At 47.1% G+C, this 25646-nt stretch overlaps 1 protein-coding gene across 1 annotated transcript; it reads left to right on the top strand.

Annotated features, from left to right (window-relative positions):
• On the top strand, nucleotides 1–24617 carry LOC134612420 (avidin-like). Its single transcript, XM_063456773.1, has 4 exons — nucleotides 1–116; nucleotides 22202–22403; nucleotides 23432–23552; nucleotides 24433–24617. Exons 1-4 carry the CDS (start codon nucleotides 54–56, stop codon nucleotides 24461–24463), a joined length of 417 nt encoding a protein of 138 aa, XP_063312843.1. The 5' UTR covers nucleotides 1–53; the 3' UTR covers nucleotides 24464–24617.
• The last annotated feature ends 1029 nt before the right edge of the window (nucleotides 24618–25646 follow it).

Below are 25646 nucleotides of genomic sequence, written 5' to 3' on the forward strand. Positions count from 1 at the left end.
TGGGAGCTCAGGAAACCAAAGCTTAGGATACACTGAGAAGAAGACATCTGAGGATGGCCCTGTTTGAAGTGTTGGTTCTTGCTCTGCTGTCCATCGGTGCACATGCTAGTAACCAGGTAAGAAACAGATAGAAAGAGTGGTATAAGCTGGAAGGCGATAGAGTCTCCTTTACACTACACTCTCCCTTTCTCCATTTGTGTGTTTCTGTAAGGCAGTATGTTAGGGAAGTTTGTAGATGGATAGATATAGATAATTTTTATTTTTTTTTTAACCGGCCTGAAGAAAATTCAAACCTTGAACTGAAACGTTAAGTCTGTAATTTGTGATGGAATAAGTGGAATAAAGAACGGAACTTAAACAAAGATCTAGAGTGCTGATATGCAATTTAATTGTTTATATGTAAGCATGCTAAAATGGGGTACTTTGGTGATGTGGCAGGCTTATGCAATGCAAGATCAAATACTGTAACTAAATCCCCGTTATTTTGGCTAAGTCATGTGTTCTTGTTTTAAACACTATTCAATTCTGTGAGGAGAGAGATATATTTTAAAAGTTTATGGCCTAAGTAGATCTCCATCCTTATTTTACCCATGGATGTGAAGTATAAAATTTAAATTTGCTGTATAAATGTTAATATTCATACCCCCTCCTTCTGATGTTATCAAAGTTATTCACTAAAGTTAAAATTCAAGGTGAATTTAAAGTGAATTTTAAATTTCAGGTCAGAATAAGCAAAATGGAAACATTCTCTAACTCAGCAATGCTTGTAGCTCAGCTACTGTGGCTTTACGTTCGAAATTCCCTTTTGATTTATCTTAATTTCTCACTTTTGTGAGCAACCCTGTATGTCTTGCATAGGGTGATAATGGGGTCCCATGTAGCCCTCAAGCACACTGGCCCTGATTTTATGATATATACAACCCACAAAGACAACGAACATGCATTTCCCAGTATCTAAATAGATATTTAGCAATAAATCCCTTCACCAAGAAATAATACTTAACTGGTGTGGATTTATTAAGAAAAACAGCCCCCCCAATGAGTTCCCAGCAAACTTCCTTTTAAGGCAATCTATGTATACCACAAAAAAAAATGGTGAACCAGCTACACTTATATCAGAATGAAACAACATAGTGTAATACAGTTACAAATAGTATTGTGCGCTTTAAAGAGTGAAAACTCACAAGATGGAAAATGTCAAACATCCTCTAGGGATCCTTCTCTGAATTGTGGGAGTTGGGAAACTGTAGACTCTCTCTCCACATCCCAGGAATAGCAGTGGAACGTGGCAAGGATCACAGGGACTGCAGGTTAAATAGTAGAAAATCGTCTGTACCTCAAATAAAAGAAGAGAAAATATATATTCAAACAGGTCCTACGCGTTTCTTCCCTTGCAAAGGGCTTTCTCAGGGACCAAATCCAATTTTATAAGCAATACAAAAATAAGCCATATCTTTTTATTGTTTATAAAAAAAAATTAAAAAGGAAATGCTGATCCATTTACCGTAATACATGTGCCCTTTTTCAAAAAAACTAAACAAAACATCAGTTTGTTTAATTAAACAAGAGCAATCTTTAATATCCTTCTCTGGATTAAAAAAATAACTATTTACAACACCTGCTGACAAGCCTGTTGACAAGGGGGAGATGTAGCCACTCATGATAGGAGTAGTCACCCGACCTCAGTGCCAGCCAATAGGGTCTTACCCTCTGCTAGAAGCACAGGAAGGGGATCCCAAATCATTCTCCTTTAAGGGAACCTGGTATGTAAGCGTCCGGTTCCCCCATAGGTGTTGGAAGAAATGAGAGCGGTGGTCCGGGTCCCCCTTCCTTTTTACCTAATCACCCGCGCCACTGTCTATCCATGGTGCCCACACTCTATCAAACCTCGCCGTCGTGCCTCTGACCTTCGCTGTGAGTTTATCCATAAGGAACGTATCCTTAATCTTTTGTATTACCTTAAGAAGAGGGGGGGGGGGGAAGGTTGAAGCCATACCTGGGCCATTGTCCGCCTCGCTGCCAGGTTTACATTGTTCAGCAATTTCAGTTCCGTCCTGGTCCAGCCCTCAAGAGGTCTGGCCAGAAGGAAGACCCATGGGTCCAGGTCTATCTCCCTACCGAAGATATCCTTCAGTAAGTTCGCCACTTCCTTCCAGAGTGGCGTGATCCGAGGGCATTCCCACCACATGTGTAGGTAAGTCCCCTTGTGACCGCAGCCTCTCCAGCATAAATCAGTGGGTATTCTGTTCATCCTGCACAACTGCACCGGGGTGGTATACCACCTAAACATGGTCTTATATGCTTGCTCCTGTATTGAAACACAAATAGACGAGGCTGCGGCAGCTTCCCATATCTCCTGCCAATCCACCCCCTCTAACTCTTCACCAAGATCCGCCTCCCACTGGGCTATGTACGTAAGGTCCCCCCATTCCGACGTGGAGGTGCTCAGTTGTGCATATAAAGCTGTTATAAGGCTCCTCGGGAACTGTGCCCTAAGGCCAGGGGAGGGCTGGCAGCCTTAGGCCTGGGGGGCAAAACCAGTCAAGTGGCCCATTGCGCCACCCCCCCATGTGACATCACAATGCCCCACCCATATGATCTGCCATATGAACTAACGCCAGTGCTGCACACAGTGTGTGTTTACATTAAAAAGCCTGCAGGGACCAGCTATAGACACCAGAACCACTTCATTAAGCTATAGTGTCCCTTTAATGTGAGGTAAATTATAGATTAGTGTCACTAATAATATACTAGATTGCCTACTTACAATTGGATGAGGATGATGATGGGCTGCAGTTTGGCTCCACTGGTCTGGTGTAGAACAGGACCTCTGGAGGCTGTTTGCAACTGTGGTCACAAAATTCAACGTTCTGGGAGAATTGGAAGCAGCTCCATTTTTTGGGGGCCTCTTACACAGCTCAAGGTCTGGGCTCCAGTGCCTGACGGTGAGTATGCCCATAAGGCCCACTCATAAGTCCACTTATATGTTCCACCCACCCATGAGCTCGCTCACAGGGAGTGGAGTGTGTAGGGGATGTGTTATGTGTTATCTAATATGTGTGCTTATGGTATGTAGTGTATAGGGATACCAGTTTGTGCAGGTGATGCAGTGTGTTTGTGTGTAGTGGAACAGTGTGTATTTGTGTATAAGGGATGTATTATGTGTTTCTGGTTGTGTGTGAGGGATGCATTGTGTGAATCTGTGTTTGTATGCATAAGGGATGCAAGGTGTGTGTCTGTATGTGTGTGCATTGAGTGTAAGAGATGCATTGTGTTTCTGTGTGTATGTAAGAAAAACAGTGTGTGTGTTTGCATGTGTGTGTAAGGGTTTGCAGTGTATGTTTCTGTGTATGTGTGCAAATGATGCATTGTCTTTGTGTGTAAGGGTTGCATTGTGTGTGTGTGTGTAATGGATGCATTGTGTGTTTCTCTGTGTGTAAGGGAAGCCTGTTCTGTTTCTGTGTATGTATAGGGATGCATTGTGTGTTTCTGTGTATGTATAGGGATGCATTGTGTGTTTCTGTGTATGTATAGGGATGCATTGTGTGTTTCTGTGTATGTATAGGGATGCATTGTGTGTGTGTGTGTGTGCGCGTAGTGTTAAAGAGCTCCCTGTCTTGCCCCCTGTCCTATAGAGCTGTCCCTTCTGTCCCTTAGAGCTCTCCCCTGCCCCTTAGTGGTCTCTCCTCTCCCCCACCCTCCCCTAGCGGTCTCTTCTCACACTCACCCACCCTCCCTGTGCTCTTCTCATCCCCCCTCCACCCTCCCTGTGTTCTTCTCACTCCTCCCTCTGTGTGTTCTCACCCCCCCCCTGTGTTCTTCTTACCATCCCTCCTCCCTGTGTTCTTCTTACTCCCCCCCTTGTTCTTCTTACCCCCTTCTTCTTATTACTCCCTTCTTCTTCTTACCCCCCTTCTTCTTCTTACCCCCCTTCTTCTTTTTACTCCCCCCTCTTCTTCTTACTCCCCCCTCTTCTTCTTACTCCCCCTTCTTCTTCTTACCCCCTCTTCTAATTACTCCCCACTCTTGTTCTTACTCCCCCCTTCTTCTTCTTACCCCCCTCTTTTTCTTATCTCCCCTTCTTCTTACTCCCCCCTCTTATTATCCCCCCTCCCCTCTTCTTACTCCCTCTCTTCCCTCTTCTTACTCCCTCTCTTCCCTCTTCTTACTCCCCCCGCCCCTCTTACTCCCCCCTCCCCTCTTCTTACTCCCCCCCCCTCTTCTTACTACCCCCTTCTTCTTACTCTACCCCCCTCCTTCCCCTCCCCTCTTCTTACTACCCCCTTCTTCTTACTCTCCCCCCCTCCTTCCCCTCCCCTCTTCTTACTCTCCCCCCCTCCCTCCCCTCTTCTTACTCTCCCCCCCTCCCTCCCCTCTTCTTACTCTCCCCCCCTCCCTCCCCTCTTCTTACTCTCCCCCCCTCCCTCCCCTCTTCTTACTCTCCCCCCTCCCTCCCCTCTTCATACTCTCCCCCCCTCCCCTCTTCTTACTCTCCCCCCCCTCCCCTCTTCTTACTCTCCCCCCCCTCCCCTCTTCTTACTCTCCCCCCCTCCCCTCTTCTTACTCTCCCCCCCTCCCTCCCCTCTTCTTACTCTCCCCCCTCCCTCCCCTCTTCTTACTCTCCCCCTCCCTCCCTCCCCTCTTCTTACTCTCCCCCCCTCCCTCCCCTCTTCTTACTCTCCCCCCCCTCCCTCCCCTCTTCTTACTCTCCCCCCCCTCCCTCCCCTCTTCTTACTCTCCCCCCCTCCCTCCCCTCTTCTTACTCTCCCCCCCTCCCTCCCCTCTTCATACTCTCCCCCCCTCCCTCCCCTCTTCATACTCTCCCCCCCTCCCTCCCTCCCCTCTTCATACTCTCCCCCCCCTCTTCTTACTCTCCCCCCCCCTCCCCTCTTCTTACTCTCCCCCCCTCCCTCCCCTCTTCTTACTCTCCCCCCCTCCCCTCTTTTTACCCCCTCCCCCCCCCCTTCTTCTTACCCCCTCCCCCCCCCCCCCCCTTCTTCTTACCCCCTCCCCTGTAGGTGGCCGAGCTGCACTCCGGTCCGCGGTCCCGGCCGGAGTGATAGGAAGGTGCTCAGTGTGCACCTTCCTGTCAGTCCGGCCGGGTACAGGAAACAGAAACTCCTGTTCCGCGCGGAACAGGAGTTTCTGTTTCCTGTACCCGGCCGGACTGACAGGAAGTGCACACTCAGTGTGCACCTTCCCATCACTCCGGCCGGGACCGCGGACCGGAGTGCAGCTCGGCCACCTACAGGGGAGGGGAGGGAGGGAAAAGCTGCTGCAGCCGTCTGAGCGCTCTTTACAGAGCGCTCGGCGGCTGCAGCATTTAAAGGGCCGGCCCGCCGCGGCCGGTCCTAAAAGAATTTCGGGCGGCCTGGGGGGCAATTGCCTCCCTGCCCCCCGGCCCAGCCCGCCCCTGCCTAAGGCACATAGCCTCGAAGAAGGTAAGCGGTTGCAACGCACTAGCTTTATTGCTCGGGGCCTGTGCAAAGTTCCTGAGTTGTACAAAGCGAAAGAAGTCCGAAGGGCGAAGATCTGCCCTGGCCTTTAAATCCTCAAACTGAAGCAGTGATCCACCTTCATATAGCTGGCAAAGGCGTTGGACACCCGTTCCCTCTATTCCTATGAAGTCCCTGGCATATAGTCCAGGGGGGAAAGCTTTGTTTCTGAGGTAAGGGGTCAATGGGGATGTCCGAGAGGACAACCCGTATTTGACCGATGCAATGTCCCATATCTTCATCGAATTTGCTATGGCCGGGCATTCAATTCGTGTTGTCGGTCTATGTTCACGAGGAACCCACATAAGGAATTGTGGCTTATCAGGTCCCATTAGGGATGACTCAAGGTCAACCCACCTCCGTTCATCTGGAGGGGTGTGCCAATACGCTATCTTTGTGAGTTGGGCCGCCAAGTAGTAAAAATAAAAATTTGGCAATCCTAGGCCCCCCCTAGATTTTGTTCTATAGAGGATATTACGGGAAACTCTATGCTTCCTGTTTTGCCAGATGAATTTCCCTGTGGCTTGTTGAAGCGGACCCAAGTCAGACTTGGTGAGTCGAACTGGGAGAGCCTGGAACAGGAATACAATTCTGGGGAGGATATTCATTTTTACCGAGTGGATTCTGCCAATCCAGGAGATTGGTTTATCCTGCCATCGTTCCATATCCGAGATAAGAGTGCGAATCATGGGAGTGTAATTCTGCTGAAATAGCTGGGCGGGGTCTGCCGTCAGGTGTATCCCCAGGTATTTAATGTGATGCCTTTCAATACGAATATTGTGGTTATTTCCTATTCGAGCGATATCAGACTCACTCATACTTATAGGTAAGGCGCACGACTTAGGCAGATTCACCTTGTATCCAGCCATTTCACCGTATGTCTCTAGGACTACTGCCAGCGCGTCCATTGACTCCGTCGGTTCCGTCAGAGTCAGCAGAACATCGTCGGCGAACACAGACACAACATATCTCTGGTCCCCCACCGAGATACCGTGAATTTCATCAGTGCATCTCACTTGTTGTAATAGAGGTTCCAGTGACAAAGCAAAGAGCAGGGGCGACAAGGGGCAACCCTGTCTAGTCCCATTGCCCAAGGCAAACGGTATAGCCTTGGAGCCCGCTATACGGACCCGAGCCCGGACATCCGTATATAATGCCCGAATTGCAGTAATAAACGTAGGCGGGAGGCCAGAGTGTTGTAGGACCTCGAATAGGTATGGCCACTTAACCCTATCGAAAGCCTTCTCTGCGTCAAGTGACAGGACCAATATAGGGACTTTCCTCTGTGCTTGTTGCCAGAGAAGGTCAATGTTACGTCGAGTGTTTTCGTATAGCTGTCTACCAGGGATGAAACCCACATGGTCCGGATGGATCAGCCGATTTAAATAGGGGTTCAGGCGGGTCGCTAAAATCTTGGCTAGAATTTTAGAGTCGTGGTTTATCAATGAGATCGGTCTATAATTCTCAGGGAGTGAGTCGTCTCTGCCCGGCTTTGGTATCAGGATTACGTCGGCCAGCGACATGTCTCTGTCCGGAATACCCCCATTCATCAAGTCGTTAAACAACGTCTCAAGATGCGGTACCAGTTCCTCTCGGAACAACTTGTAATAACCACCCTCAAAGCCATCCGGGCCTGGGGCCTTATTGCCCTTCAAGGACGAAATTGCCGCGTCTATTTCGTCGGCCGTGATTTGAGCCCCCAAGGAAAGTACATCGCCGCCCTCTAGTTTTGGTAAGGCCAATCGATCAAGGAAAGCTCTTGCTTCCCCGATCTCACGCTGTTGTCGTTCCCCATCTACTACTCCAGAATGGTTATATAAGTTGGAGTAATATGCTGTGAATACCGACGCGATATCCGTGGGATCCGTACAACGCTTACCTGCAGCGTCCTTGATGCTCGTGATATGAAAGTGACCCTGTCTCGGGCGGAGGGACCTAGCTAACAACGTGTCCATTTTGTTAGACTTTTCGTAGAATGTCCTCTTAGTCCAAACCACTGCCCTGGCTGTGTCGTCCAAGAGTAACTCTCGCACTGACATACGCACTTTCTGTACGTCCGCCAATGTGATAGACGACGGGGCTGACTTATGTTTCTCTTCCGCACGACCCAGGGCCTCTAGAAGGGAGGACAGTAGTTGCAATTTACGTTTCTTTTTTACCGTCGCTTCTCTGATAAAAATTCCCCTGATAACCGCTTTGTGGGCGGCCCAGACCGTAGCTGGTCGGAGGTCTGGGGTTGCGTTCCGGAGAAAATAATCGGATAATTCTTGACGGACCGTTTCCACCACGGCCGGGTCATGTAAAAGCGAAGTATTCAGCTTCCAGGACCACGGAGACGCAACACATAATTTATCCATAGTTAGTGAAATGTCTGCGTGGTCTGACCAGGATATAGATCCGATCGTGGAAACAGAAGCCTTGGACGCCGCATGCGAATTAACTAAAAATAAATCTATCCTAGAATAAGAATCATGGGGCGCGGAATAGAACGTAAAATCACGGTCGTCTGGATGGTGAGCTCTCCATATGTCTATGAGGCCTGTACGCTGTATAAATGTGCAGAGTATCTTGTCCTGACTCCCTCTACCGTGAGATCTCGGTAGCCCACTGCAACGGTTCCGGTCAACTGTCGGGCACGGGGTGGCGTTAAGGTCTCCGCCCACAATGATCATGCCGTGCGGTAGGCTGTTGACAATTTGAGCCATGGCGTCCCAGAATTCGGCCGATGGAACATTAGGGGCGTAAATATTGAGGAAGTGGATCGTGTGGGAGTGTAAGCTCCCGGAGAGCAACAAATAGCGTCCCTCCGGATCGGCTGTCACAGTCCCTATCCGAAAGGGGCACCTATGATGAATTAGTATAGCTACTCCGTTCCTCTTATTTAGAGCTCTCGCCTCATGTACAACGCGGAACGTGTGGTCCCTTAACATTAGTTTTGCTGGCTTAGGTATATGCGTTTCTTGTAGAAAAGCAATATCAGGGTTCAGGCGTTTAAGTTCCCTAAACATAAGGCGCCTTTTACTCGGGGCATTAAGGCCTTTGACATTCAGGGATAACAGTTTCAACGGCATTGCAATGAAGGAGGGAATCGGCTTGTCACACAAGTTGGATCCTCTACGGATCCATCTCGAGAATGCAATGTGGGTATCATGACACCTCCCCCCACCGGGGTCCGAGCAGGGAATAGGGGTAGGAAAGTGTAACGGGGATGACAAGAGGTGAGAGGACAGTGAAGGAAGGGAGAGAGTAAGGAAAAAACATAAAAAACAATAGCCTGGACTTACCTATTGCCAGGACCAAATGGGAAATATGTCTAGGCGTTTCCAGAGAACCAATACGGCCCCAGAACTGCCTCAACATAGACCAACCACGAATAGCACCCCCAGGGTGCCAGACTATCCCCAATTGGAGATAAAAAACTTTTGTAAATAAAAACATAAATAAAAAAAACCGAGATAGAGGGGGAGACCCTTTTGCCGTCCCCAAGTGACTTTCAGAACCTAAAAAGAAAAAGCACATTCAAAACTCCAAAAATCCCGCAAGTGCCAGAGCCGGACACCTATATACCGCTGAACCCGCCCCCACTCCCCCGTCCCGAAACTAATAATACATAGAAGCAGAACCCGGCTTAAGAGTGGACCTAGCATAAAAATAAACATAACAATAAAAGTAATTGTGGACATAGCTTGAACCAGGTCCCACTGCCCCATCCTGAACCCCCCCTGATAAAAGTCAGAACTTGATGCAAAAGGATAGGAGACAAAAATAACCCGAACACCAGGGAAACCGCTACCCGCCGCCCACCGCCCGTGAAGCCCAGGAAGCCCGTCTTGAAAAACAGTGGACCCCCCGGGTTCAAACCATTGGGGGGGGGCAGCAAACAGAAACAAAGCAGCAATAATATACCGAGAACCGTTACCCGCCGCCCGCCGCCCCACTCCGATCCCGCTCCCCAGAAAAACTGTGAATAATTGTATAAAGCCCCCTACCCTCCTGGACCAGGCTCAAGAACCTAAAAATCGTATTACAAAATACAGTAAGCCATATTACAAAGTGTCCCCGAGGAAGGGGGGGGGGGGGGCAATCGATATATAACATATACATAGCGAGAAGAAGAGGAAAAAAAACAACATTACCCGCCTCCCCATTCTGATCCCAGTCCCCAGGAAAAACAGTGTTTAAATAACCGTAGCCCTCTGCACCGAGGGACCAGACACAATCCCCAGAATCATGAGAAGAAAAATGGTGGGCAGTCCCGAAAAAAGGTCCACCGGGAGAGGGGTGCAACGAGTCAGGACATGGGAAACAGGGCGAGGCCCGGGAGCAAAAATAAGCCCTAACCCTCCCCATAACAAGCAAGCCCACCCGCGGGTCAAGGAGCCCGCTAACCCAAATGTGCCTCATATAAAAACCCAGTATCCAGGGCCTGCCGCCACCAGAAAAGCCAATAACCAAAAGCCCAAAAAGGCATTTCAAGCGGGGCCTAGAAATCACCCGCCCAAACAACCTGATCCCGCCCGCGAGGTCTTACCAATATCCTTTATAGTTTTAAACACAAGATCCCAAAATTGGGTCTTTCTGGGGCAGCTCCACCATATGAATATAGCGTTCCAATTGCATCCACAATCCACCCTGTTAACCCAAAACTAGTCAAGACCTTCCTCATGTATCCCCATCCGACCCTGTCGAAAGCCTTCTCTGCATCCACCGACAGGGTCAGAAGCGGAATCTTCTCTTGCTGGGCCCAATCCAATACATGTACCACCCTTCTAGTATTGTTATTTGACTTTCTGTTAAGTAAAAAAAAAACGATCTGGTCCGCGTGAATAACTTAGGGCAAAATCTTCTGAAGTCTCTCCGATAAAACTGAAGCATACATTTTCATGTCTATATTAACTAAAGATATCAGACGATAATTTGAAGCATCTGTATGTATTTTGCCTTGTTATTGAATGGGTATTATGTTCGCTCTTAATAACTCTTTTGATGCCGACCCTTTTATTGCCAGTTCATTACAGGTTGCTGTTTAAGGTAAGATGATACTTCTCTGAAACACTTTATAAAACCTATTTGTATAACCGTCTGGTCCTGGAGCTTTGTTATATTCTAGTTTTTCAATTGCGTGCTGGACCTCAACCTGGTCAATCTGTTGATTCAAGATCTTTTACTGTTCCATTGTTAATGTGGGAATATTAGAACTATCAAGATATTTATCTATTTGCTGAGGTGTTGAACTATCCTCCAGATTATAAAGGCTTTCATAAACATTTTTAAACACATTGCCAATTTCTTCAGGTTTTAAAAAGGACTTTTTAAATGCCATCATTTATTATTTTATAAATGTTATTATCGATATTTGTTTTCTTTAATTTATTAGTTAACATCTTATCAACTCTATTATCTCTATAGTAGAATTTTGTTTTTAATAATCTTTTAAATTAGATTCTATTCTTTTGAATATCTTAGTAATCTAAGATTGAAGTCTCCTTTTCTAGAGTTAATAATCCATTTTTCCACTGCTTGAAAAGGAAGATTGTCTGGATTGGAATTATGAAAATGTACAATGTGTTTGGCTATGGGTGTCAGTATGCCAGCGCTTTTGATTGATCCCACATGTTGTGAAATACACCGTCTAAACTGTTGGTAAGTTTTACCTACGTATTGCTTGCCACATGTGCAAGAGATTAAATTGATTATTTTTGTGGCACTGCAATTAATAAATAAATTCATTGGTTTTCACCTCAACCAGACAGGCAACGAGGTGAAAACCAATGCATTTATTAATTGCAGTACCATAAAAATAATATATTTAATCTCTTGCACTTGTGGCACGCAATACATAGGTAAAACGTACTAACAGTTTAGACGGTGTATTTTACAACATGTGGGATCAATCAAAAGCGCTGGCATACTGACACCCATAGCCAAACACATTGTACATTTTCACAATTCTAATCCAGACCATCTTCATTTTCAAGCAGTGGAAAAACTATAACTATAACTATAAACCAAAATTCCTATTTCAAGTTCTGCAATATATTCTACCTAGTACAGAATTTACTCATCAGCAATAACAATCATACAGATTGACATTAACAGTGAGTTTGCTGATAGACACTAAGCAGGCAGAATATAACCACTGATGCTATACCCTTATGCTATAAATACAAGCAGATCAAGCTTCTCAACACTTAGAATTATGTATCAAAATCTTCCTATATCAATAGGGGTCTTCAAACAATAAAAAAGTCTACCTATAGAAAGATTCTAATAGGTTTGCTGCATAATACTTAAATTGTAGACAACTGAAATGGTTAACAACCTGAGCTAACAGAAGTCTCCTTTTTTTGAGACTCAAGGACCAGTAAGACTTTGTGTTTCATACAAATTATCTGTCCAGAAATCTATTCTGGGCTCCGATTGGTGAACTCAAACCATCAATCCATTATTCTGTCTGCTCATTGGTCAGTCAATATAACCAATGATCTCCCACAGCACCATTTTTAAACCTCAATAATTCGAGACCAGTTACCCCCTGAAGAGCCGCACTACCAGAAGCTGAATTTATTTACCTACCAACCGACAGAAATTGCAATATATTTTCTACAAACTTTCTTTCCAGCACTGGTAACACTAGATGGTTTTAACTCTGCTCCTCTCATAAGGCAGCTAGTTTCCTGCTTGCTCCACAAGCGTAGGTGCCCTTCAAGGCACAGCTTAGGATTTTTAACAGACCTCGGATCTTACAATAGCAGTGTCAACGAGCAGGTGCCCTCGAAGGCACAGAATAGGTGATTCCTTTGGAGCATAGTTATCATATTACAGTAGCGAATTAAACATTATATACTTAGTAGTGATAGATTTAACGCTACAGTGTTTTCACTATTTCATTAAAACTTGAAGTTTGGTGTAGACTTGCAGTATATCATGTACGTATATCTACAGAGCGCTATTTAGTGGAGGGTCCCCATCCCTTGCAACATTGGTCTCTCACTAACTTGAATATTCTGTTGCTTTCTTGTTATGTTAGCAACAGAAGCTCTGACAAACAGTGCTATGGACACATCGCACTGTATCCATTGGTGACATACAAAGTATCTTGTATACATAGCAAATCTAAACCAGCGTTACTCAGAGATAAATTCCTAAAATATAGACACAGTGATTTAGCTCTATATTTGCTTTGCTTGATTCCACTAATCTTGGACCCTTATCTATTGTAAATATTCCTTTCACTGTAGATAGTAATTTATTATATTTTCCTTATATTTTTTTTTCACACAGTTCATTGTAAATATCTGTACCTTTTATATTTATTGGTTTATACTTTTTTTATTTCCTTGTATATATTTTGTTGTCACACTAGGACAATATTTGGAATTACTATAGACACTTACTTATTGTGTCCACGACTCACACTAGTTACTGACACATTTATTTTTAACAATATAATAATAAAAGTGAACTTTTAGATATTGTATCAGTACTTTTTCATCATCTTGTTCTGTCAGGGATTCTTCTCCAAATGTACTCTGATATTTTTGGGTTCATGCCCGTATCTATCCCTTTGACCATTTACTTTTAACTCCCACCCTGCCTAATAGATAAAAAGGCAAAACAAATAATATCCACACAGTCTTTATTACAATATATATTTGTTAGTTGCTCAAACACAAGACACAAAAAATTGGGTGTTTTTTACACCCTTAATGACCACGAAATCGTTCATATGTAGCCCAGCAGCTTGCTGCATATATTGGAGCTTCTACTTCCCTGACAACTAACCTGTCACAGCTTTGACACACAGTGCTACACTGCCCCATTGCAGGCAACAAGAGTTAAACATGGAGGACTGCAATTTCACATGTGAGCCTACATTATTTAAACTTAAGTACCAGAATATTATAAGAATTATATAATCTAAGTTGTTTTGCCAAATTAGATTTTAAAACTCTGTTTGAAAGATATATGATCTATCCGTCACTAATTATTAATTCAATACAAATACACCTTAATTAATGCCAGGTCAAAAAACGTGTTTTCGCCTTCGTCAGTACAGCTATTTTGTCGACAACCCCCCTCACTCCAATAATTCTGGACTTCACTTTCAGTTTGTACTCATTAATGAAAGAGAAAGCTAAAAACTGCTAGTGTGCCAGTGTTAGAGTTTGAAGATAATAGAAGTTCGTTGGTCGTGCAAATCTCATTTATTAGTAAAAAAAAATTAAAAAAAAAATTGAGGATCTATAAATTGCATTCCGTAGCAAAATGTTATACTGTTTATTTCTAAATTCCGTACTTGTTTCGGCATTTTCCCTTGAAATTTCAGTATTATAGTCACATGCAAAAATGGTATTAGGGGGAGGCGTGTCCGACGGCCGGAGAACATGGCCGCATAACAGACCAGCTCCTCGTGGCACCAGCATTTACACGGCGCAATACGCTCACCCCACGGCCGAAACTACCTGAAATGGGTCGCAAACGCCTGGCAGAGACCTCCGGTACCCCGAGATCGACGGGACCGGCGGGCGAACAGTCAATCCGGTCCTTCCTACACTCGACGGCCCGCGACAGAGCGCCGCAGATGGAGGCCGCGAGCCCGACCAGGGATTCCCCCTCCTCCACTCCCGCAAGATTCTCGCCAACACCCTCTCTGCTGTCGGAACCACAGCAACCGCAGGACGGTGAGTGGAGGGCAATACTGCCCAACCTCCTAACTAAAACGGACTTTGAGGCCCTTTCAGACCGCCTGGGCCGCGTGGTCAGAGAGGAGGTGGCCCAATTAAGGGCTGACCAATATAGAGGCAAGGATGTCTGTGGCGGAGGCAGAGACCCGGGCACTCCGCACAGACCTGGAACAAACTAACACTGCAGTTACCACACAAGAAGCGGACATTGCCCACATTACCACGTGGGTGGATCATCTGGATAACCGTGGACGCAGGATGAACTTGCGCATCCGCGGTGTGAGAGAGGGAGGCCTGTCCGATAACATCCCAGAGCTCCTCGGACAAATCTTTGGTCAAGTGCTAGGCAACCAGAACATGCCCAGACTGGGCATAGTCAGGGCCCACCGAGCATTGAGACCCCCGTCCGCGCCGGAGGACCCTCCCAGGGACATAGTGTGCTGCCTGGATAACTTCCAATTGAAAGAAGAAATACTACGCACGGCAAGACGCATGGGGACCATCCGCATGGATGGCCAGACAATTGCTATCTACCAGGACCTCTCCCGCTATACACTACAAGCCAGACGCGCACTACGCCCGATAACCACAGCCCTACAACATGCCGGCATACAGTACCGCTGGGGCTATCCCTTCTCCCTCTCCGCCAGACACGGCCCAGACTACCTGATAATCCGGAAACCAGATGACGTCCATGCCTTTATGCGCACCCTGGGACTCCCACCGGTCGCAGTACCCAACTGGCTGGCAAGGTCGTTCCTGCAACAACCAAACGGACCCCAGCGGCCGCAAAGACAGGACCCAGGCCAGCAAAGACCCCAGCTGCAACGCCACCGGGATGGCGTCCTGGCCACCCAAGACACGAGTAATACCACAGCACCTGATAACACTGCCTTGGCGGCACGAGGGAACCCACATATTCACAGGAGAGCACGACGGACCGTGAGTACCAACCATGGGGGCTCACTACTGACTTAGAACTAACCGCATGGGGATTAGGGTGGGGGGATTGGGGGGATGGGCCACCCACGCGGTCAGACAGCTCGGGAAGAGAGGGGACTTATAGATTGCCAGCTGGCACCAAAACCACAAGTGTGGGCTCTAACCGATTTTGGGAGGGGGAAAGGTTACACAATCCACCTCCGCACTATGGTCAGGAATGGGGACTATCCAGGAAGTGGGGGGAGACGAGCGAGTAGGGCAGAGAGAAGGAGAGAGGAGACACACGTAAGGAGGGGAGGAAGACACAACAAGATGTTCTCCCTAGACCCGCAGTAGACATTCCGTTTATTCAGTGCTTGGTGACACATCCACGAATACGATGCCTGTCAGTATGCATGCATAATCCGCTGCCCCGAGCCCCATTGCCCCAGCATGCCAGGAACTCACAAACCTGTTACGATATTTAACAACATTAACCACATGTGCAACGGAGCAGGGGAAGGGTGACGGGCTAGCATCAAGGGGAAAGAGGGGAGGGGAGTTTGAGGGAGGAGGGTGGGTCCCTTCATGCCCATGCAACACTCTCACTGGGGCTCCTTGCACACAGTGATCCGACCGAGACGCCTTACGGCGCCACTACTGGGGGCAAGACCGCTCAGCAAAACGGTGGGACCTTAGTGCTACCTTAGTATGCTACCTTAGGTGCTACCTTAGTATGGCGCACCCGGCCAATGTCGACATACTGACGGGGATAGTGATCACAACATGCGGTTTCAGGGACTACACGCGTGCGCTGCCATCTCCACCGCAAAGAGACGTGAGCACAACCACTTGGCGCACGTCCCACTCTAACAGGGGGTGGAAGGCATACCCTAGGGACAGAGGGAGGCTACACAGCCACAGACAGCCCTAACTGATAACCTGTTTCCATCGAGCGGATAGCGGGGCGACTACTGCAGAAAGACCCAAAGGAACCCACAAACTGACTTGGGACAGCTATTCTCCACGACGCACCGCTCCCGAATGCACTTACACGAATCTGCTAACTCTCACAGTGCACAGCACCCACGACAGGGGTGAGAACCACAGAGGCATGGAGGGGTAGCCGATCACCCACTGACCTGTAGCATAGCCTGCAAACCACCTTGACATCCGGACACCCATAGCATCCCCACACCCAATAAGTCTCACACCAGGGGTCGCACTTTTGGCCCCCTGTCCACTGCACACCCATGCGACCGCAGATGCAAGAACACTCCTCCCACCCTAGTTACACAATCCCGTACCTACACCACAACGCCTACCAGGGGAATCCCCAAGACACAGGTACCGCCAAGGCAGATAGCGACACACCGAACTTGAGCCACCGACTTTTAATAGTCAGCATGCAGCATAAGACCCACACTTGCACCACAACGAAGGGTGCAGCAGAATAATTGAACCCAAGGCCACACAGGAGACTGATATACAAGACCACTCCACAACAGACAAACTGTTCTACCGGACCCACTACACAGTGGCATATACCACGGCAGAGCAGGGCTAGACTCTCCATCCTAGCCAAGCTACTTGCCGCCCCCACAGGAATAGGACAGAGCGAACCCCCGCTGAAGGGGCGAAACTCCACTCCCGAAACAGACCGACCCCAGCATATAGCTGGAGTTAGGGACCTGAAGACCGGGACACCTGTCCATTAACCTACAAGGACACAGGTTCGGACGTAGCGAACAAAACCAAAACTGACTCGAATCCACGCCCGGCTGCGACTACACTCACACCGATACCCACACATTTGCCACCCCCTTAGTCAGACATATCTACCCCTCACTACATTCAATCACACGGCCCCCCCATGGTCGCTCCGGAGATGCAGACCCCGGGGTCAGACCGATTCGCCCGGGAGGATCTCTCAATCGTCTCCTACAATGTACATGGCCTTAACATACGAGAGAAGCGCTCCAGGCTTTTGCGAGACCTTAAACATTACAAGGCGTCTGTTGCGTTCCTACAAGAAACGCACTTCCAGGAAGGCCGGGCCCCAGCGTTGAAAGACCGCTACTATCAACAGGGCTATTTCAGTAACAACCCGGACCGCCGCGCACTGGGAGTGAGCATTTTATTCTCGAGTCGGATCCCATACATAGAACAAGCCACCCTCAGATGCAAGCAAGGCAGATACATCTTCACGAAAGGTACAATCCTTGATCAGACATACACATTCGCTAATATCTACTCGCCAAACTCGAAGCAACATCAGTTCCTACGCACGGTGCTCAACGCACTGATGAAGTTCGCGACAGGCACCCTGATCATCGGAGGTGACCTAAACCTGGCGTTACACCCTGAACAGGACTCCACGGCCAAGCAAAGCTCCACACTCGACAATAGAAACGCGAGAACGCTCCGCACTCTCCATCACCATCAACTCGCGGACTGTTGGAGGGCAATACACCCGTCGGCTCGCGATTACACCTTCTACTCCGCGACACACTCCACGTACTCTAGACTGGACTATTTTCTTGTGCCTCACCACAGCCTTGTTCTCCTCAAGGAGGCGGAAATACTACCCATGACCTGGTCTGACCACTGCCCTATACGCATAAAATTAAAATCGCCCCTATACAGGCCGCGGCAAACCTCCTGGAGGCTGAATGAATCGATCCTTTCGGATGCACAGGCAGTGGACAAAACCAGGCAGTCCATACAGAACTTTTTCGCGGACAACGAACAAGGGGACACGACGCCCCTGATGTGCTGGGAGGCGCACAAAGCCGTGATCCGGGGACAGCTAATTACGTTGTGCTCCACCCGAAAGCGGGAGGCAACGCGGGCAACAATGACCCTCAGTACAGAGATAGCAGCCCTGGAAGCCAGGCACAAGCGTACCCTGGACGCGGAGACGTACAGAGACCTGACCGACAAAAGGGGACAGCTCTCCACATTACTGAACCGCTCGATACAGCGCTCATACCAACACTTTCAACACGTAATCTATGAACACTGTGACAAATGTGGGAGGCTGCTGGCGAACCTACTAAAACAACGTAAATCCCAATTGTACATCCCGAAAATCAAGGACTCGCAACAGAGACCCCTCCACCTCCCGGATCAGATATCTTCCGCGTTTCTCTCGTACTACCAAGGACTATACCACCTGCACCAGGGTGCGCCCGGGGAAACCCGCCCCTCTAAACTCGAAGAGATCCAGCGCTATCTAGACACGGCCAACGGGGCCGACCTAGATAACTCCGACTGGGAAAACCTGGAAGCACCCATCACTGCCGAGGAACTGGCACACGCCATCAAAAGGGCAAAGATGGGCAAGGCACCAGGCCCGGATGGTTTCCCTCTCTCGTACTATAAAACCTTCGGCCCAGATCTCCTCCCAAAACTACTAAGACGGCCCTCAATTCAATCCTGGAAGGGGCCACACCTACAGCTCAGTTCACAGCAGCGAACATCACCCTTCTCCCAAAGGAAGGCAAGGACCCTATGCTATGCCCGAGCTACCTCCCAATTTCCGTACTGAACGCGGACCTCAAACTGCTGGCTAGTGTTCTGGCGGCACGCCTCGCCCCACTCCTACCCAAGACAATCCACCCGGATCAAACAGGATTCATTCCTGGGAGGGAGGTACGGGACAATACCATCAGAGCCCTGAACATAATAGCCCACGCTCGATCACTGAAGACCCCAGTGCTCCTCCTGTCCACAGATGCCGAAAAGGCGTTCGACAGGGTGGACTGGGATCTCATGTTCGGCACACTCCAGAATCTCGGCGTCGGACCTAACTACCTCTCCTGGGTGAAGGCACTATACACACACCCAACGGCCCGCATTCGGATAAACGGGGCACTTACGGACCCGTTCCAGATTCACAATGGTACCAGGCAAGGCTGCCCGCTGTCACCCCTACTCTTCGCTCTATCACTGGAACCATTCCTAAACAGAATCAGAAATAACAACAACATCCGGGGGATGACGATAGGTCGGACGCACCATAAAACACTAGCCTACGCGGTTGACCTCCTATTCGTAGTCACGGCTCCAGAATCGTCCTTGCAAGCTATCCAGTCGGAATTCGACACCTATGGACGACTTTCGAACCTCCAAATTAACTATTCGAAGTCTGAAATCCTCGGCCTCTCCATTAACCACACGCTCAAGCAGACACTCCAGCGGCAATACCCATATCGCTGGTGCGGCAAACACATGCGATACTTAGGGGTCTGGCTCACACCAAACTCAACTGATTTGTATGACCACAACTACATTCCTATACTACAGAAGGCGATTGAGGAACTACGAACATGGAACTCGTACTATATCTCTTGGCTAGGCAGGGTGAACGCGGTCAAGATGACGTTACTTCCAAAACTCCTTTTCATCTTCCAGACGGTACCGATTCTGGCCCCGGACTCCTTCTTCTCCACCCTGAAGTCGGAAGTCCGCAAGTTCGTATGGAAGGGCAAGTCCCCGCGCATAGCACATGCCCAACTGACGCTGCCCAAACTCCGAGGGGGGCTGGCACTCCCCGATTTCGAAAAATACTACGTGGAATGCACCACGAAACTGTGGACCCGGATGGAATCGGACACGGCCAACTACGACCTACGGTCCCTACCATGGATCACAAAAGCCGCATACAGACGCCTACAAATAACGAACCCGTTCGTTACAGCGACCATGAAGATATGGCACAGACAGGGCACGAAACAATACTTAACAACGGATCCGGGCCCACTACTTCCACTGAGAGGCAACCCAGACTTCCCCGCAGGAGAACAGGGACCACTTCGGGGCCTGACCAGACACATACCGACTCTCCGCATCAAAGACGTACTCCAACGCCCGTTCGCTGTCCACCCAACGACCACGCTATTCCCAGACCAGCCGCATACATTCACGCACACCCTAGCGAGAGCACAAATAGTACAATACGCCAGGTCAATACCCCAACAGCCGTACTTACTGCGAGAGCTGACGCAGTTCGAACAGATGTGCACGCAAAACCAGGAACCAACCCGGGCCCTTTCACAGATCTACTCAGCTATCATAGTAAATAGATACCTCCTGGCACCCCCATGCATCAGACGCTGGGAGTAAGATCTCAACGAGCCCCTGACAGATGCAGACTGGGACAAGGTCATCACCCATGTACAGAAAACGCCAGGTTCGGCGAGGCTGCAGGAGAATTCATACCAAATTTTCACCAGGTGGTACATAACCCCATCGCACCTCCACGTCAGAGACCCTCGGATCCCAGATACATGCTGGCGATGCTCGGAAGCGGTAGGCACATTTAAACACATTTGGTGGGACTGCGTCCGTATCCAACCGTACTGGGAGACGATCCGAAAAGTGATACACGATGTGAAACCCTGCAGCGGACGCCGGCTGCCTTCCTCCTCCACCACACCACAATCCCGACGCCAGCATACAAGAGATCTGTCATCCCGAGACTGCTCAACGCGGCCAAGGCAACAATCCCCATCTTCTGGAGACAGCCATGTACACCACCAGTGAGACGCTGGGTAGAGGAAGTGGAGGACACGAGAAGATACGAAGACATGAAGGCGACTTCCCCAAAACAAAGGGATAACTACATGAAGCGCTGGTTTCACTGGTCGCGCCACCTCAACTCAGACGACATTCTACAACACCTCACTGCACCATAAGAGGAGAGAGGAGGCATAGACAGCCTCAGAAGGCATCGGAACAAGGCCCCGGGAGGCGGCGAACCTGGGGCGACGGCGGGGGGCGCACACTCACTGACACATAAGACCTCTCCCCTACCCAACCCAGGACATTAACCACATTCACATACAACGACCCAGACACGCTATCACACCGCCCTACCCACACACCTGCTGATCATGGGAATCGAGCTGGGAACTCACACACTACCTACTGTTACCCAACATACCATCGCAGCTACTAAAGCGTACCTCCAAGGCCCTTTCATCAGAGGAAACAAGACAATACAGAAATAGTCAGCCAGCGTGCCAGACGACACCTCCCCATGGACACAGGGTCATAGAGAGGCAGGGGAAGCATACACACGAGCAGGAACTAACCATAACGCTGCCCCAACACGATACCTCACAGACAGACCCAAGCTCCTGACTGACCGAGAGAAAAATAACTACGCACAGTGCCCAGTCCTGGAACACACAGGGAGCAGAAGCCAACCGGCCCAACTCTACTGAACTCAACGACTGCAACACCGAAGTATACAACGCAAGGAACACCCAGACAGCTTTAATCAACCTGACAGATCACAGACCCAGACGACAATGACACCCCAGACAGATGCATTACTCAGGTTAGGAAACCTTGAACGGGACCGAACCCCCAAGACCGCATACCACCTGATATTGACCCCGGAGATATACACACTCACCACTGCAGACCACCCAAACGACAAGTACTGACTTACGGAGAGCCACAAAAGAGTATACCGCTATGACGAGCTTTCTAGGCGACTGTAGCAAACACGCAGGCTGCGGGGCTGGTACCACATAAAATGCTACAGAAATGCAAAGATACAATTCACGAGTACCTCAACGACCACGTCTCCCTACCATGTTTGATACTCAAGCAGTGCCCCCGCGCAGGCGAAGGCACAGTACTAGCGGGGACAGGTTATTGGCAAGAATAAGCTAGGTAAACACGCTAGAATACACCACTACAAACCACACACACACTACGAACCGCTCTATGTAAGAGCAGAAAAGTATCCCCGAATGTTGCAAGTCAAAACAGGCTAATGCTGCACATTATTTAGTTGTTAAGCGAGCATCACGTTGAAAGTTTAGAATACGTAAAGCTTCGATACATGTTAGCCTCTGCGAAGGCATATTTTCTGTTACATGTGCTACTTACGCAGAGCCTCTGCGTAGGCGATGATGCTGTAAAAGTTTGGATATGCTGTGTACACATTATCTTCTGTTTCCACAATAAAAACAATTTAACACAAAAATGGTATTATATGAATTTAAATAAATCTAGCACTAATGTAGTATAATTTAATATTAATTTTAAAAACTGATTTTGGATATCTTGTTCTCTTTTTAGTGTTCACTAGATGGACGCTGGAAAAATGACTTAGGGTCTAACATGACCATAAACCCTCCAAGCTCTAATGGAACATTCAATGGGACTTACATGACGGCAGTGTCAGCCACTAATGCAACTATCTTAATATCACCTCTCATTGGATTTCAGCAAAAGTCTAATGAACCGTCCTTTGGATTTGCTGTCAAATGGGCATTTTCAGGTAATTTCACTACACAATAATTTGTGTTTTTGTTATACATCAGTCTGTTTGGTTTTCAATCCATTTATCCATAAATTCAACCACACTGATTCACATCTTTTTTATGTTCACATTTAGTCATCCACCTATCTATTGGTCCCTCTCACAATCCATTAGACATGTTATAGTTAATTATTTAACCCACATATTTATGCATTTCTTCTCCTACACTCAATTTCCTTTTTATTCAGCCCACTTAACCACCATCAAATTCAAAGAATATTGGTTCATTTTCATTTCTGGGGGTCTCAAAGGCAACATAGGCCCTGCCAACCAATCTGGCAAATTTCAATGAAAAAGGGGAAAGTCTTCTATTTGACCCCTGTAAGTTTCTAAAAACTCATAAAACCTGTACATGAGGGGTACTGTGGTACACGTGAGACATTGCTGAATACAAATATGTGTGTTTTATTGCATTAAAAGCTTACAGTATTATGACATTCACAGTTAAAATGCCATGCAGAACTTGAAAAATAACACTTTCTTACTTTCTCATACTTTTTAAAATTGTATTCACTTTCAATTATGTTCCATATATAAATATTTGATATGAAATAAAAGCCATGTTTCTCCTGAACAAAATGGAATATAATAAGCGTGGGTGCACTTAATATGAAAGAGGTGAATTATGGTTGAACAACATACGGCACAAATTCCAGGGTTTGTTAACGTTTCGATTTGATCCCAACTTGTACAATTGGCTCCACCCTTAAGGGGTTAAGGGAGGAGGTTATTGCAAATTTACTGCAGCTGGTGGGTTGGTGGAGCCAGCTGTAGCAAATACAGTACAGAAGTACTCTATAGAAAGTACTGCAGGAAATACTGAGTCCTCCTTGTGGCTGAATGGTAAAACCTCAGCAACCAACAGACCTAAGTTCAAATTTCTTATAGCCACTTCCACTAAACAGGTGTGGGGAATCATCTTTGCAGCTAATCACTACTTAAAGTTTACGCTATTTCTCCTAAATGTAGTTCTTACTATGTTACAGATTCAATAACAGTCTTCACTGGTCAGTGCTTCTTAACTGCAACGGGAGGAAAAGTTCTTCAAACAAGTTGGCTGCTGAGGTCAACGGCCGTGAATGAAGCCGACAACTGGAAGGCAACACGGTATCTATGACACAATAAAACCATAATATCTCATGTCAGATACCATAACATTCTAATAATTTTTATTTAAATAGTGTCAAAATGTACACATTTGATTTTTTTTGTTAATATGAGCATTATTAGTTACAGGACCACTATAGTGCCAGGAAAGCATACTCGTTTTCCTGGCACTATAGTGCCCTGAGGGTTCCCCCACCCTCAGGGTCCCCCTACCGCCGGGCTCTGGACAGAGGAAGGGGTTAAACACTTACCTTTCTCCAGCGCCGGGTAGGGAGCTTTCCTCCTCCTCTTCTTCTTCCTCGCAACGTCATCGGCTGAATGCGCATGCGCGGCAGGAGCTGCGCGCGCATTCAGCCGGTCGCATAGGAAAGCATTTACAATGCTTTCGTATGGACGCTGGCGTCTGCTCACTGTGATTTTCACAATGAGAAACACGCAAGCGCCTCTAGCGGCTGTCAATGAGACAGCCACTAGAGGCTCTGGAGGCTGGATTAACCCTCAGTATAAACATAGCAGTTTCTCTGAAACTGCTATGTTTATAAAAAAAAGGGGTTAATCCTAGAGGGACCTGACACCCAGACCACTTCATTAAGCTGAAGTGGTCTGGGTGCCTAGAGTGGTCCTTTAAAGTTTATTTCTGCAGAGAGAAACATAATTGTCATTCATAAATATAATATTTTGTCCCCTTTGAGGAAGTTGTGCGAACTTAGTTTAGTTTCATTTTCTCTGTTTTCAAGAGTTACTTGAATTTTTCAATGTTGAATAATGTGAGGGTTCATAAATATCACTATTATTTTATTATGCGTTTCTTGCCTATTGTTTTCATATCTTTGGAATTCTTTATTTTGGACTTAAAATATTCTTTTCTTTTTCTTGTCAGAGTTGGTGTTAACACTTTCATGCCGATTTAATGTGGATTAAAAAGAAAGATGATCTCAGTTATATTCATGTACCAGTGCTACCATCACTCAAAGCTTACAAAGAATGAATGCTGGTATTATTCAGCCTTAATTTGTTACATTTGACATTTTATCAAACTCCTTAATAAATCATGTTGAATGAAAATTGTGTTGTTTTTACTTGTAACAAGAAGTAAACACATATTTAATTAAGGATTTCATGGAATGCCTGATCTGTATGGGTTTGTCCATTAGATATGTACTTTTTATATTTTCTACATTTCTCATTTCTATCATTACACTCATAAAGGGTGTTACTTCTCCATGGCTGAGCCAGGGCCCATCTGGCCGTAAATGTTAGCTTCTAAAATAATTTGCAGATGTAAGTAGGCATTCCCTCTACTGATCTGGATAGTAAGAAGGACCTTGTCCCTAACTCGATTGGTTTCTGGAGTACACAAGCAATTAAATCTCGGATTCGTTCCCAAACCCACACCACCTGCATCAGACACCCCTTCCCACTGCTCTATATGTCTCAGTGTGTCCAATGTGGTCATAAAGTTTGGAGATTAAACCTTTGGATATTATACCAAGCGTGTTCACTTGGTTTGTGATTTGGAGTTTCGCTCATAGTGCCAAAAAGAAAAAAAACCTGATCAGTGGATATATTTTATTGATTATGTATTGATTGACGTGGATAAAAGAAAAAGATATTCATACTTGACATAATTTCCTTTTCCTGATTCAAGCCAGTAATGATAGGAAACAAAACAGTGAAATTAGTATATATAGTACAGTCTACTCACAGTCAGGCAGCCTTTTTTTCTGTCCTTCAAGGCAGGAAAGAAAGGAGACTGCTTTAGCAGGTCTCGATATTGTTTTATGCTCACCAGGCCAATATTTTTGCAGGTCTTGCTGGGGTTCAGCCTCATGTCCCTGAAGTCCCAGTAAACAACAACTATGCAAAAGTTTATAAGTGACCAGGAGTTTGACCGAAGTTCTCTCTCTCAGGAGATTATTATATATAGGGTGAGGTAGAGCCAAAAAATGCCTACAAAATTCAAAGTATAAACAAAGAAAAATTGGACCTGTGCTGCAGATACTCCACACTGAAGTCCCAACAGTGTATATACAACCAAAAAACAAACAAGAGTCCTGCGCATCCAGTATAGGTGTGCACACCCAGGTGCTGCCA

Source organism: Pelobates fuscus, chromosome 5, assembly GCF_036172605.1.
Source record: "Pelobates fuscus isolate aPelFus1 chromosome 5, aPelFus1.pri, whole genome shotgun sequence".
Taxonomy (NCBI): Eukaryota; Metazoa; Chordata; class Amphibia; order Anura; family Pelobatidae; genus Pelobates; species Pelobates fuscus.

Coding starts and splice junctions, on each gene's coding strand:
- LOC134612420 (XM_063456773.1), top strand. CDS start 54: ATGGCCCTGTTTGAAGTGTTGGTTCTTGCTCTGCTGTCCATCGGTGCA. Junction 117..22,201: donor GTGCACATGCTAGTAACCAG/GTAAGAAACAGA, acceptor TTCTCTTTTTAG/TGTTCACTAGATGGACGCTG. Junction 23,553..24,432: donor GACAACTGGAAGGCAACACG/GTATCTATGACA, acceptor TTTTCTTGTCAG/AGTTGGTGTTAACACTTTCA.